Here is a 12,943-nt window from a genome sequence, read left to right on the forward strand (position 1 = left end):
ATCAGGAAGGGGGCAAATACTTTTTCACACACATATATATATATATATATATATATATATATATATATATATATATATATATATATATATATATATATATATATACACATACATATACATATATATATTTACTTGCTCTACTTAAGTAACAGATGTATTGCAATGTCCATATTTTGATTTCAGTGAGTTTTATACAGTAAATGAAGAGAATTCATTTTGTCAGTTTCCATTTTGGAATCCCTATGTCTGAAGCCAATCCTGATATCATTTCCACCCCTACTCTGTTTCCTCTCCTCTTTCTGATTGTGTATGCATTGCCCGCCCTCTTCCCAGTCTTCAGACACTCCCACACAGCTCTGCAATAAGAAGAGCATCCTCACAAATTATTTTGTGACTTCTGTATGGATCGGATTTCACTTGAGTCACTTTCTCAGATTCTCAGCACAAGAAATATTGGCCAAGGAGAGGAACAAAGGAGCGGGAGAGGAAACCGGGAGCGAAAGAAACTTCAGCCAATCAGGCTGCATTAGTTATGTATGAGGAGAAAAGGGAAGGTAAGTAAAAAAAGAAAAAAAAAAACCAAACAAACAAAAAAAGAAAAAAACCAGCATGCACTGCAACTTTTCTTTTTTGCCGCAGATGTACAAAATAAGAGCCAGGGGAACTGGTAAATGATATTCTTTTGATAAGGAAATTAAGAGTGATTTTCAACTTTTGGATTGCCTGGTTAGCATCCTTATTTGTTTACCATATAAAAATAGAGAATTGATTTCTGATTTTATGCCTAACAGTTACTCTTTAAAGAGAACCTGTAACAAAAAAAAGTTCCCCTGGGGGGTACTCACCTCGGTAGGGGGAAGCCTCAGGGTCCCAATGAGGCTTCCTCCTCTCCGTATCTGCAGGCAGTCCAGCGCTGGCTCCCCCGAAGTGTCCCGCAATCCTCCCCGACAAGCCTGACAAGCGCTGATATATTTACCTTCCCTGGTTCCAGCGGGTGGCGCTGTTGTGGCTCTCCGCTCGGGAATGGGCGGAAATAGCTGGTCTCCGTCGGGTCCGCTCTACTAGGAGACTTGCGCCTGTGCAGTAGAGCGACCCGACAGCGATCAGCTATTTCTGCCCATCTCTGGGCGGAGAGCCGATACTGCGCCTGCGCTGGAGCCGGGAAGGTAAATATTTACATCCCTGCTGGTCGGGGAGCTTTATCTCCCCCGCCGTGGGACAGAGGACGTGGGAAGCCTCAATAGGATCCGGAGGCTTCCCCCACCCCAGGTGAGTACCCCCCAGGGGAACTTTTTCTCATTACAGGTTTTCTGTAAAGGGAACCTAAACTGAGAAGGATGTGGATTTTTCCTTTTAAAATAATACCAGTTGCCTGACTTTCCTGCTGATCCTGTGTCTCTAATACTTTTAGCCACAGCCCCTGAACAAGCATGCAGATCAGGTGCTCTGACAGAAGTCAGACTGGATTAGCTGCATGCTAGTTTCAGGTGTGTGATTCAGCTACTACTGCAGCCAAAGAGATCAGCAGGGCTGCCAGGCAACTGGTAGTGTTTAAAAGGAAACATCCATATCCCTCTCAGTTTAGGTTCCCTTTAAGTATAATAAAATTGTACGCAGCTTGGAATTCAGCCAATCAGAGGCTCTTCCTGCCATTCTCAATTGGCCCAAGTTGAAGCTGCATACGATTCTGCCAGGTGCACACAGCTGAGTGACAGTTACCTTCCCCGTTGCAGTCTGAGCAGACTGACTGCATCTGTTGCACCATTCCCGGAGCCAGCTGTCTGATCATTATACGCACTCCCCGCCCCCTGCAGGCCGAACACTTCTGTACCGCTCCACTCTTCCCGCCTTGTCTGCAAGAAACCGCAAGAGTCAGCGACACAAGAGGACGACAGGCCACATGTACGTAAAATAGGCTCACTGGCCAACATCAAACATGATCGGAAAATATACCACAGAGAAGACAAACTACTCACCCATTACAGGAACTGCACAGTACATTCTTGCTTAGCTGCAGCTTGGTGGTCTTCCCATTATATAAGTCTTCTAAAGATACCCTAAAAAATACCGAATACATATATAAATCTCACGTCTGTGCAGGTAAGTTCTTACACTATCCTCTCCTATATAATAGAGGATAACTAAAGCTAAGTACACCCATCAGATAAAAGTCTTTGGAAAATGAAAGATCACAGACCGACTTTACCCCCTTCCATGTAGTAAGAGAGCCATACTCTACACAGTCTATTCTATGGAGCTGCACTCCCCATCAGACAGAGATCTTACCCCCTTCCATGTAGTATGAGAGCCACACCTTCACAGTCTATTCTATGGAGCTGCACTCCCCATCAGACAGAAATCTTACCCCCTTCCATGTAGTATGAGAGCCACACCTACACAGTCTATTCTATGGAGCTGCACTCCCCATCAGATGGAAATCTTACCCCCTTCCATGTAGTATGAGAGCCACACCTACACAGTCTATTCTATGGAGCTGCACTCCACATCAGACAGAAATCTTACCCCCTTCCATGTAGTATGAGAGCCACACCTACACAGTCTATTCTATGGAGCTGCACTCCCCATCAGACAGAAATCTTACCCCCTTCCATGTAGTATGAGAGCCACACCTACACAGTCTATTCTATGGAGCTGCACTCCCCATCAGACAGAAATCTTACCCCCTTCCATGTAGTATCAGAGCCACACCTACACAGTCTATTCTATGGAGCTGCACTCCCCATCAGACAGAAATCTTACCCCCTTCCATGTAGTATGAGAGCCACACCTACACAGTCTATTCTATGGAGCTGCACTCCCCATCAGACAGAAATCTTACCCCCTTCCATGTAGTATGAGAGCCACACCTACACAGTCTATTCTATGGAGCTGCACTCCCCATCAGACAGAAATCTTACCCCCTTCCATGTAGTATGAGAGCCACACCTACACAGTCTATTCTATGGAGCTGCACTCCCCATCAGACAGAGATCTTACCCCCTTCCATGTAGTATGAGAGCCACACCTACACAGTCTATTCTATGGAGCTGCACTCCCCATCAGACAGAGATCTTACCCCCCTCCATGTAGTATGAGAGCCATACCTACACAGCCTATTCTATGGAGCTGCACACCCCATCAGACAGAAATCTTACCCCCTTCCATGTAGTATGAGAGCCACACCTACACAGTCTATTCTATGGAGCTGCACTCCCCATCAGACAGAAATCTTACCCCCTTCCATGTAGTATCAGAGCCACACCTACACAGTCTATTCTATGGAGCTGCACTCCCCATCAGACAGAAATCTTACCCCCTTCCATGTAGTATGAGAGCCACACCTACACAGTCTATTCTATGGAGCTGCACTCCCCATCAGACAGAAATCTTACCCCCTTCCATGTAGTATGAGAGCCACACCTACACAGTCTATTCTATGGAGCTGCACTCCCCATCAGACAGAAATCTTACCCCCTTCCATGTAGTATGAGAGCCACACCTACACAGTCTATTCTATGGAGCTGCACTCCCCATCAGACAGAGATCTTACCCCCTTCCATGTAGTATCAGAGCCACACCTACACAGTCTATTCTATGGAGCTGCACTCCCCATCAGACAGAAATCTTACCCCCTTCCATGTAGTATCAGAGCCACACCTACACAGTCTATTCTATGGAGCTGCACTCCCCATCAGACAGAAATCTTACCCCCTTCCATGTAGTATGAGAGCCACACCTACACAGTCTATTCTATGGAGCTGCACTCCCCATCAGACAGAAATCTTACCCCCTTCCATGTAGTATGAGAGCCACACCTACACAGTCTATTCTATGGAGCTGCACTCCCCATCAGACAGAAATCTTACCCCCTTCCATGTAGTATGAGAGCCACACCTACACAGTCTATTCTATGGAGCTGCACTCCCCATCAGACAGAAATCTTACCCCCTTCCATGTAGTATGAGAGCCATACTCTACACAGTCTATTCTATGGAGCTGAGAACACCCGTCAGATAAAAATCTTTGCAAACTGAGGAATTTATCTGTCAAATAGGTTTGCCAGGGAGGTTTGTAAATACACTGGTCGATTTCAGCCACCGATCGATTCTACAGAATCAGATCAGAAATCGATTCTATCAAATCTATCGATTTGTGGCCGATTTCGATGGATTTGATCCATCTGACAAGGATGGAAGCTCTAGGTCGATGACCCATAGAGTTGCCTTGGATCTAATGGTCCAATAATGCATTTAGATAGATTTCCAATAGATTTAGCTGAAATGTATTGGAAATCTGTTCCTAGTGTGTGGCACACATCAGATACATTCCTGTCAGATTCCACCTGACCGAAATCTGATGGTCGAATCTGCTGCAAATCTATAAGTGTATGACCACCTTAAAGAGACACTGTAACATCAACAAGTTCCCCTGGGGGGTACTCACCTCGGGAGGGGGAAGCCTCAGGGTCCCAATGAGGCTTCCCACGCCGTCCTCTGTCTCACGCGGGTCTCGCTGCAGCCCTCCGAGTCCGAACAGCAGCCCGACAGATCCGACAGCCTGTTTAATATTTACCTTTCCAGGCTCCAGCGGGGGCACTGTGGCGGCTTTCGGCTCCGAAGTAGAGGGAAATACCCAATCTCAGTCGGGTCCGCTCTACTGCGCAGGCGCCGGAGACTTGCGCAGTAGAGCAGACTCGACGGCGATCGGGTATTTCCGCATATTTCTGAACCGACAGCCGCCACAGCCCTGCGCAGGAGTCGGGAAGGTAAATATTTACATCGCCGCTGTTCGGAGAGCTGCAGCGAGACCCCCGAGTGACAGAGGACGGCGTGGGAAGCCTTATTGGGACCCTGAGGCTTCCCCCTCCCGAGGAGAGTACCCCAGAGGAACTTTTTGATGTTAGAGGTTTTCTTTAAGACTAATCTTTCTGAAGATGCTGCACACATGGAAAAGATCCGTTCCTGCAAAATGCATTCATAGTCTATGAGATCTGCAGATCTCATACACACCTTGTTTAACAGACATTCATCTGCAGATCAGATACATCCTGGTGGATCTGATCTGCAGATGAATGTCTGTTAAACAAGGGGTGTATGAGGATCTGCAGATATCATAGACTATAAATGCATTTTGCAGGAACGGATCTTTTGCACATCCTGATGTTTTGCATGTGTGCAGCATCCATGATTTGATAATTATCAAATCTGATGGTCGATCGGCCACCAAGGATGTATGGCCACCTTAAGGGTTAGTTGCATACGTATGCAGTCATGTCCATTGCCAGAATGTTTTCTGTTTCTAGTAACTGAGTGACTACATTTTCCTATTTTCCCACACTTATATCTAGCTATGAGTCATGCAGGAATTCACCTGATAAAGCCCCAGTTCCCACACTGTCTGGGAAACGCAGGACATTTTTTTCACAACCAAAGTGCATCCCGTCGATTTTGATTAAACCAATTTGGGCATGGCGCAGAAGACTTGGGCGCCGCCATAGGTTGTAATGAGAATGATGGCTATAGCAGCGCACGCTGTGCCCGTATGCCGCTCAGCCTAAACGTCATGTGCTTGAGCCTCTGTCAGCCATGTCATCATCTGTCGACTAATTACTGCGCACGCCCGATTTACTGCTGCTTGCACAGTATGCTCAATGTCTCTGCCTGACTCCGCCCCTGCCAGGGACATCATAAAATCCGCCCACTGCCATCCCCGCCAGTTAACCATTGAATTTGAAATATAGGTGCAATGCTTGGTGCAGTGAAAGCCCAGTGAATGAAAGCAGCGGGGGTGGAGCCCAGCAGTGGCGAGGGGCGGGATCTGTGATGTTGCTTATGGGGGGGCTGAGGCAGACAAGGGCATTGTGGAGCAGTATACAAAGAGACATGCGCAATGCTTTGTCAATGGGCGATTACAGAATGTAAAATGTACGGCTGCATCATGACGCAGCAGCTATACGTGCGCACGCAGCAGCACACCCACTGGGGCAGCACAAGCTGCTACGACATCGGCAATAGCTGGAGCCTGAATGACAGAAACAAAGGCTGCTGGGAAATTTAGGACTAGGGTCACAGTAAGGGACTATTTTAAAGAGACCCTGTAACCCCCCCCCCCCCCCAAATAAAAAACCCTCTGTGGGATACTTCCCTCGGGAGGGGGAAGCCTCAGGGTCCTAATGAGGCTTCTCTGTCCTCCTGTAGCTTGGGGGAATTCAGCGCTGGCTCCCACGAAACACCCTTGACAAATCCTGACAAGTGGCGCACCTGCGCGATCAATATTTACCTACCATGATCCAGCGCAGGCGCAGTAGCGGCTCTTTGTTTGGCCTCAGGTGGAAATAGCTGAGCCTGACTGTATCTGCTCTATTGCGCAGGCGCAAAGGACTTGCACCTGCGCAGATACGATCGGGTTCAGCTATTTCCACCTTAGCCCGACTGAAGAGCGGCTAGTGCGCATGCGTTGGATCGCGGTAGGTAAATATTTACTTTGTTACGCTGTTCGGGGGGGGGGGGGTGGAGAGAGTTTTAGCGCTGGATTGCCAGGAGCCTCATCAGGATCCTGAGAGTTCCCCCCTTCTGAGGTAAGTATCCCCAAAGAGTTTTTTTTTAGTTGCAGGTTTTCTTTAAATATTAGACAGAGTGACTGTTCGTTCTTAGTGGCCCGGGGTGGTCATTCAGCTTTACCACGCACCGAGATTTCCCCACCCATTTTTCACATGTACGCTCTCATTGGCCGTGACTGGTAACCAGAGGTTCCAGATAACTGGAAACACTCGTACTCTCCCCCAGGATATCGCAGACTGCGAATCCAGGGCTCTGCCTCTGACACAGGAGACCTGGGTTCAAATCTCGGCTCTGCCTGTTCAGAAATCCAGCACCTATTCAGCAGGAAATCTTAGGCAAGTCTCCCTAACACTGCTACTGCCTATAGAGCACCCTCTAGTGGCTGCAACTCTGGCCTAACACTGCTACTGCCTATAGAGTGCACCCTAGTGGCTGCAGCTCTGGCCTAACACTGCTACTGCCTATAGAGCGCGTCCTAGTGGCTGCAGCTCTGGCCTAACACTGCTACTGCCTATAGAGCGCTCCTAGTGGCTGCAGCTCTGGCCTAACACTGCTACTGCCTATAGAGCGCCCCCTAGTGGATGCAGCTCGGGCCTAACACTGCTACTGCCTATAGAGCGCCCCCTAGTGGCTGCAGCTCTGGCTTAACACTGCTACTGCCTATAGAGCACCCCCTAGTGGCTGCAGCTCTGGCCTAACACTGCTACTGCCTATAGAGCACCCCCTAGTGGCTGCAGCTCTGGCTTAACACTGCTACTGCCTATAGAGCACCCCCTAGTGGCTGCAGCTCTGGCCTAACACTGCTACTGCCTATAGAGGGCCCCCTAGTGGCTGCAGCTCTGGCGCTTTCAGTCCCCCAGGAGAAAAGCGCGATATAAATGTTCTGTGTTTGTTTGTAACGTGTCCTACAACAGTCGGTAGTAAAAGTTCTGCTCACTTGAGGGGGTGCATCATGTCCTCTCCTCTTCTCCTGCCGTTACGGCTCCGGTTCTGACCGCCCATGAACCCAAAAAGCCCGCCGCCGAAGATGTGGGAGAATATGTCGTCCATGCCGCCACCCCCGCTTCCTTCCCGCAGGCCCTGCTCTCCATAGCGATCGTACAACTCCCGCTTCTCTGGGTTGGACAGGACTTCATAGGCGAAGCTTATTTCCTTAAACTGGAATAAAAAGCAGAAATTAGACATGGAAGAGGACTTGACTCACAAACATGATACAAATCCTCAAACTGTGCTCTAAATGCAGTTGGATTCACTACCGATAAGGTGCTCAAGCAGCGTGAGTTAATACAAGCGAGCGCACGCTATGCACGGTCCTGTCAGCGTAGCATGCTCTCTTCACTTAGGCACGATCCTTTGAAGTAATGCGCAGTGTGATGGTAGCTCGATTACGATACTTCACTAGCGCGTCCAATACTAGGTTACTGTAGTAGCTGCCGCACTAGTGAATTATCACAGTATTAACTCGCTCTGCTTGAACGCATTGTCGTTAGTGAATCAACCCCAATGACAGAAGCTCAAAACATAATTAAAAAAAGAAAATCAGAGCTGACCTCAACCGAAGATTTGATACTCACCCGCGGATTCCTCCTGCAGCATAAAACCCGTCTGAGTCCCACGCTGTCCTCCCGCGGTCTGCCGTCCAGCCCCGGTAACTAGCTCATTCAGGTCCAGTCTGGGTCTTCTGCGCATGCACAGCAGACCTGGACTGAGACGTGTTTATGCTGCTGGAGGAAGCTGCAGGTGAGTATCAAATCTTTGTTTTAGGTCAGCTCTTGTACACTTTAACCACGCTGGCGTTCCAATTCCTGCGGCCATGGCAGGTTTTTATCAATAATTTTTTTTCCTGTCATGTAGCTAGCCTAGTGCTAGCTACATGACTTACCCCATTAGCTCGGCTCCCCGTCTACCTTTTTCTTTTCCCCGGCGATACTTACGCGTCCCTGATCCCGCGATGAACGGGATTTCCTGTTTGGGCTTGTCGTCTCCATGGCGATGATCAGACATGACAGCATGACGTCATGCGGTGTTCCGATCCACCCCATAGCGCAGCCTGGCGGTCATTGGCCAGGCTGCGTTATGCGTCTCGTGGAGGGGGCTTTTAGCGGTGGGTAGCGGCGGATCGGCGGCGATAGGATACAACATGTAGCTAGCAAAGTGCTAGCTACATGTTTTAAAAAAAAAAAAAAATTGTGAAAAAAAAGACAGCTCCTAGTCGGAGCTATCCACACCGGCGTTCATGGACCATAACGCTAGGGTGGTTAAGAAGGATATCCTGCAAATAATGAATATTTAACGGATCCTTTTCTCTAGTGAAAGTTATAATTACCCGCCCGGCAAACTGTACCCAGGGGTCCGGGTCTACTGACTATCAAAATATCTTGAGTACAGAAAACAAATGGCGGTGTTCAGCTGGAGGTGGGGCTATGCACCAAAAGTCGGTAGACACGGACCCCTGGGGCCAATTTACCAGGCAGGTAATTATAACTTTACTAGAAAAGGGAATCTGTTGAATATGCATCATTTTCTGGATATCTGCTTTTTTACATAGTTACATAGTTATTTTGGTTGAAAAAGACATACGTCCCATCGAGTTCAACCAGTACAAAGTACAACACCAGCCTGCTCCCTCACATATCCCTGCTGATCCAGAGGAAGGTACAACACCAGCCTGCTCCCTCACATATCCCTGCTGATCCAGAGGAAGGCACAACACCAGCCTGCTCCCTCACATATCCCTGCTGATCCAGAGGAAGGTACAACACCAGCCTGCTCCCTCACATATCCCTGCTGATCCAGAGGAAGGCACAACACCAGCCTGCTCCCTCACATATCCCTGCTGATCCAGAGGAAGGCACAACACCAGCCTGCACCCTCACATATCCCTGCTGATCCAGAGGAAGGTACAACACCAGCCTGCTCCCTCACATATCCCTGCTGATCCAGAGGAAGGCACAACACCAGCCTGCACCCTCACATATCCCTGCTGATCCAGAGGAAGGTACAACACCAGCCTGCTCCCTCACATATCCCTGCTGATCCAGAGGAAGGCACAACACCAGCCTGCTCCCTCACATATCCCTGCTGATCCAGAGGAAAGCACAACACCAGCCTGCACCCTCACATATCCCTGCTGATCCAGAGGAAGGTACAACACCAGCCTGCTCCCTCACATATCCCTGCTGATCCAGAGGAAGGCACAACACCAGCCTGCTCCCTCACATATCCCTGCTGATCCAGAGGAAAGCACAACACCAGCCTGCTCCCTCACATATCCCTGCTGATCCAGAAGAAGGCACAACACCAGCCTGCTCCCTCACATATCCCTGCTGATCCAGAGGAAAGCACAACACCAGCCTGCACCCTCACATATCCCTGCTGATCCAGAGGAAGGTACAACACCAGCCTGCACCCTCACATATCCCTGCTGATCCAGAGGAAGGCACAACACCAGCCTGCTCCCTCACATATCCCTGCTGATCCAGAGGAAAGCACAACACCAGCCTGCTCCCTCACATATCCCTGCTGATCCAGAAGAAGGCACAACACCAGCCTGCTCCCTCACATATCCCTGCTGATCCAGAGGAAAGCACAACACCAGCCTGCACCCTCACATATCCCTGCTGATCCAGAGGAAGGCACAACACCAGCCTGCTCCCTCACATATCCCTGCTGATCCAGAGGAAGGCACAACACCAACCTGCACCCTCACATATCCCTGCTGATCCAGGGGAAGGCACAACACCAGCCTGCACCCTCACATATCCCTGCTGATCCAGAGGAAGGCACAGCACCAGCCCGCTCCCTCACATATCTCTGCTGATCCAGAGGAAGGCACAACACCAGCCTGCACCCTCACATATCCCTGCTGATCCAGAGGAAGGTACAACACCAGCCTGCTCCCTCACATATCCCTGCTGATCCCGAGGAAGGCACAACACCAGCCTGCACCCTCACATATCCCTGCTGATCCAGAGGAAGGCACAACACCAGCCTGCACCCTCACATATCCCTGCTGATCCAGAGGAAGGCACAACACCAGCATGCACCCTCACATATCCCTGCTGATCCAGAGGAAGGCACAACACCAGCCTGCTCCCTCACATATCCCTGCTGATCCAGAGGAAGGCACAACACCAGCATGCACCCTCACATATCCCTGCTGATCCAGAGGAAGGCACAACACCAGCCTGCTCCCTCACATATCCCTGCTGATCCAGAGGAAGGCACAACACCAGCCTGCTCCCTCACATATCCCTGCTGATCCAGAGGAAGGCACAACACCAGCCTGCACCCTCACATATCCCTGCTGATCCAGAGGAAGGCACAACACCAGCCTGCACCCTCACATATCCCTGCTGATCCAGAGGAAGGTACAGCACCATTCTGCTCCCTCACATATCCCTGCTGATCCAGAGGAAGGCACAACACCAGCCTGCACCCTCACATATCCCTGCTGATCCAGAGGAAGGCACAACACCAGCCTGCTCCCTCACATATCCCTGTTGATCCAGAGGAAGGTTTAAAACCCTTACAAGGCATGGTCCAATTAGCCCCAAAAGGGAAAAATTCCGTCCCGACTCCAGATGGCAATCAGATAAAATCCCTGGATCAACATCATTAGGCATAACCTAGCTTTAAAGGAGAACTGTAGTAAGAGGTATATGGAGGCTGCCATATTTATTTCCTTTTAAGCAATACCAGTTGCCTGGCTGATCCTCTGCCTCTAATACCTCTTTAGCCATAGCCCCTGAACAAGCATGCAGCAGATCAGGTGTTTCTGGCATTGTCAGATCTGACAAGATTAGCTGCATGCTTGTTTCTGGTGCAATTCAGACACTAATGCAGCCAAATAGATCAGCAGGGCTGCCAGGCAACTAGTATTTTCTAATGACATATAGTAGAAGTAGTACAATTATTCAAAATGCCCACTTTTACAGTTATCTTCCTGGTTTCAGCATCAGAAACACTTCTTGCATCTATATACTGCTCTATATTGGCATGCAGCCCCTCCCTTCCAGGGTTACTTAGCCTAGACTGATAAGCTATGCTGAATTCTCCCTCCTTTAAAGAGACTCCGTAACAAAAATTGCATTCTGTTTTTTATCATCCTACAAGTTCCAAAAGCTATTCTAATGTGTTCTGGCTTACTGCAGCACTTTCTGCTATCACAGTCTCTGTAATAAATCAACTTATCTCTCTCTTGTCAGACTTGTTGGCCTGTGTCTGGAAGGCTGCCAAGTTCTTCAGTGTTGTGGTTCTGCTATAAACTCACCCTTTCTGGCCCCTTTATGCACACTGCCTGTGTATTATTTAGGATTAGAGCAGCTTCTCTCTTCTCTCTTATCTTTTACAAGCTGGATAAATCGTCCTCTGAGCTGGCTGGGCTTTCACATACTGAGGAATTACAAACAAGGGCAAAGCTGTTTGCAGGAAGAAAAGAGCAGCCTGAAACTTCAGTGCATGGGGGAAAGAAACACACAAATGATCTCTTGAGATTCAAAAGGAATGCTGTATACAGCCTGCTTGTGTATGGATGTATTTTCTATGTGTGGACATACTGTACATCAACCTACTTCCTGTTTTGGTGGCCATTTTGTTTGTTTACAAACAAACTTTTTAAAACTGTTTTTAACCACTTTTAATGCGGCGAGGAGCGGCGAAATTGTGACAGAGGGTAATAGGAGATGTCCCCTAACGCACTGGTATGTTTACTTTTGAGCGATTTTAACAATACAGATTCTCTTTAAGCATTCTGGGGGACCAGATATATTCTGTACTGGCTTCAGGACTCTCAGTATGAACATTCCTCAGAACTGCACCTGACAAGACTAAAGAAGAAGTGGACAGCTGTAGTAAATTTCAGATTGTTAATTGGGGAGAGGAAAGAGGCTACAATGGGCTAACGCCAACTTCATTTATAAACGAATATTTAAAAAAATAATTATTCATTGTTATATTTTCACTACAGTTCCTCTTTAGATGCCATTGTGGTTCTTTTCATCATATGAGGGCCGGTGAATGTTTGTAACGAGCTCTGGCAGACTATTTCTCATTCACTTTCCTCTTCCAATTAGTTGGTACATCTGATGCCAGAGAGATGGCCCACAATGGAATTCCTTGCAGAGACTGCTAATTGTGCACTGCATTATTTATAAAGAGCGATTATACTCTGTGACTGGGCACTGCGGTGTCAGGATGATAACTCCTCCCCCTCTATGACAGACGTCAGCTGCAGACCGTTGTTTACCTTGTCTCCTGCGTTGGGATTCTTATCGGGGTGGTATTCTTTGGCCAGCTTGCGGTATGCCTGGAATGGAGGAGAAGAGAGACAAAGGATTAGTCAGCGCTGAGTCAGGCCTGGGAACAAAAGACAATTTAGTAAT

At 48.5% G+C, this 12,943-nt stretch overlaps 1 protein-coding gene across 1 annotated transcript in view; it reads right to left on the reverse strand.

Moving 5' to 3' along the window:
* Nucleotides 1–12,943, reverse strand: part of DNAJA2 (DnaJ heat shock protein family (Hsp40) member A2) — a 57,404-nt gene that overhangs the window by 12,656 nt on the left and 31,805 nt on the right. The window contains exons 2-5 of the mRNA XM_068259658.1: nucleotides 12,808–12,867; nucleotides 7,498–7,718; nucleotides 1,977–2,057; nucleotides 1,720–1,853 (exon numbers count right to left, since the gene is read on the reverse strand). Coding sequence (XP_068115759.1) covers nucleotides 1,720–1,853; nucleotides 1,977–2,057; nucleotides 7,498–7,718; nucleotides 12,808–12,867 — 496 coding nt within the window. The remainder of the gene's footprint in view (nucleotides 1–1,719; nucleotides 1,854–1,976; nucleotides 2,058–7,497; nucleotides 7,719–12,807; nucleotides 12,868–12,943) is intronic.

The sequence above is a fragment of the Hyperolius riggenbachi genome, chromosome 11 (genome assembly GCF_040937935.1).
Source record: "Hyperolius riggenbachi isolate aHypRig1 chromosome 11, aHypRig1.pri, whole genome shotgun sequence".
Lineage (NCBI taxonomy): Eukaryota > Metazoa > Chordata > Amphibia > Anura > Hyperoliidae > Hyperolius > Hyperolius riggenbachi.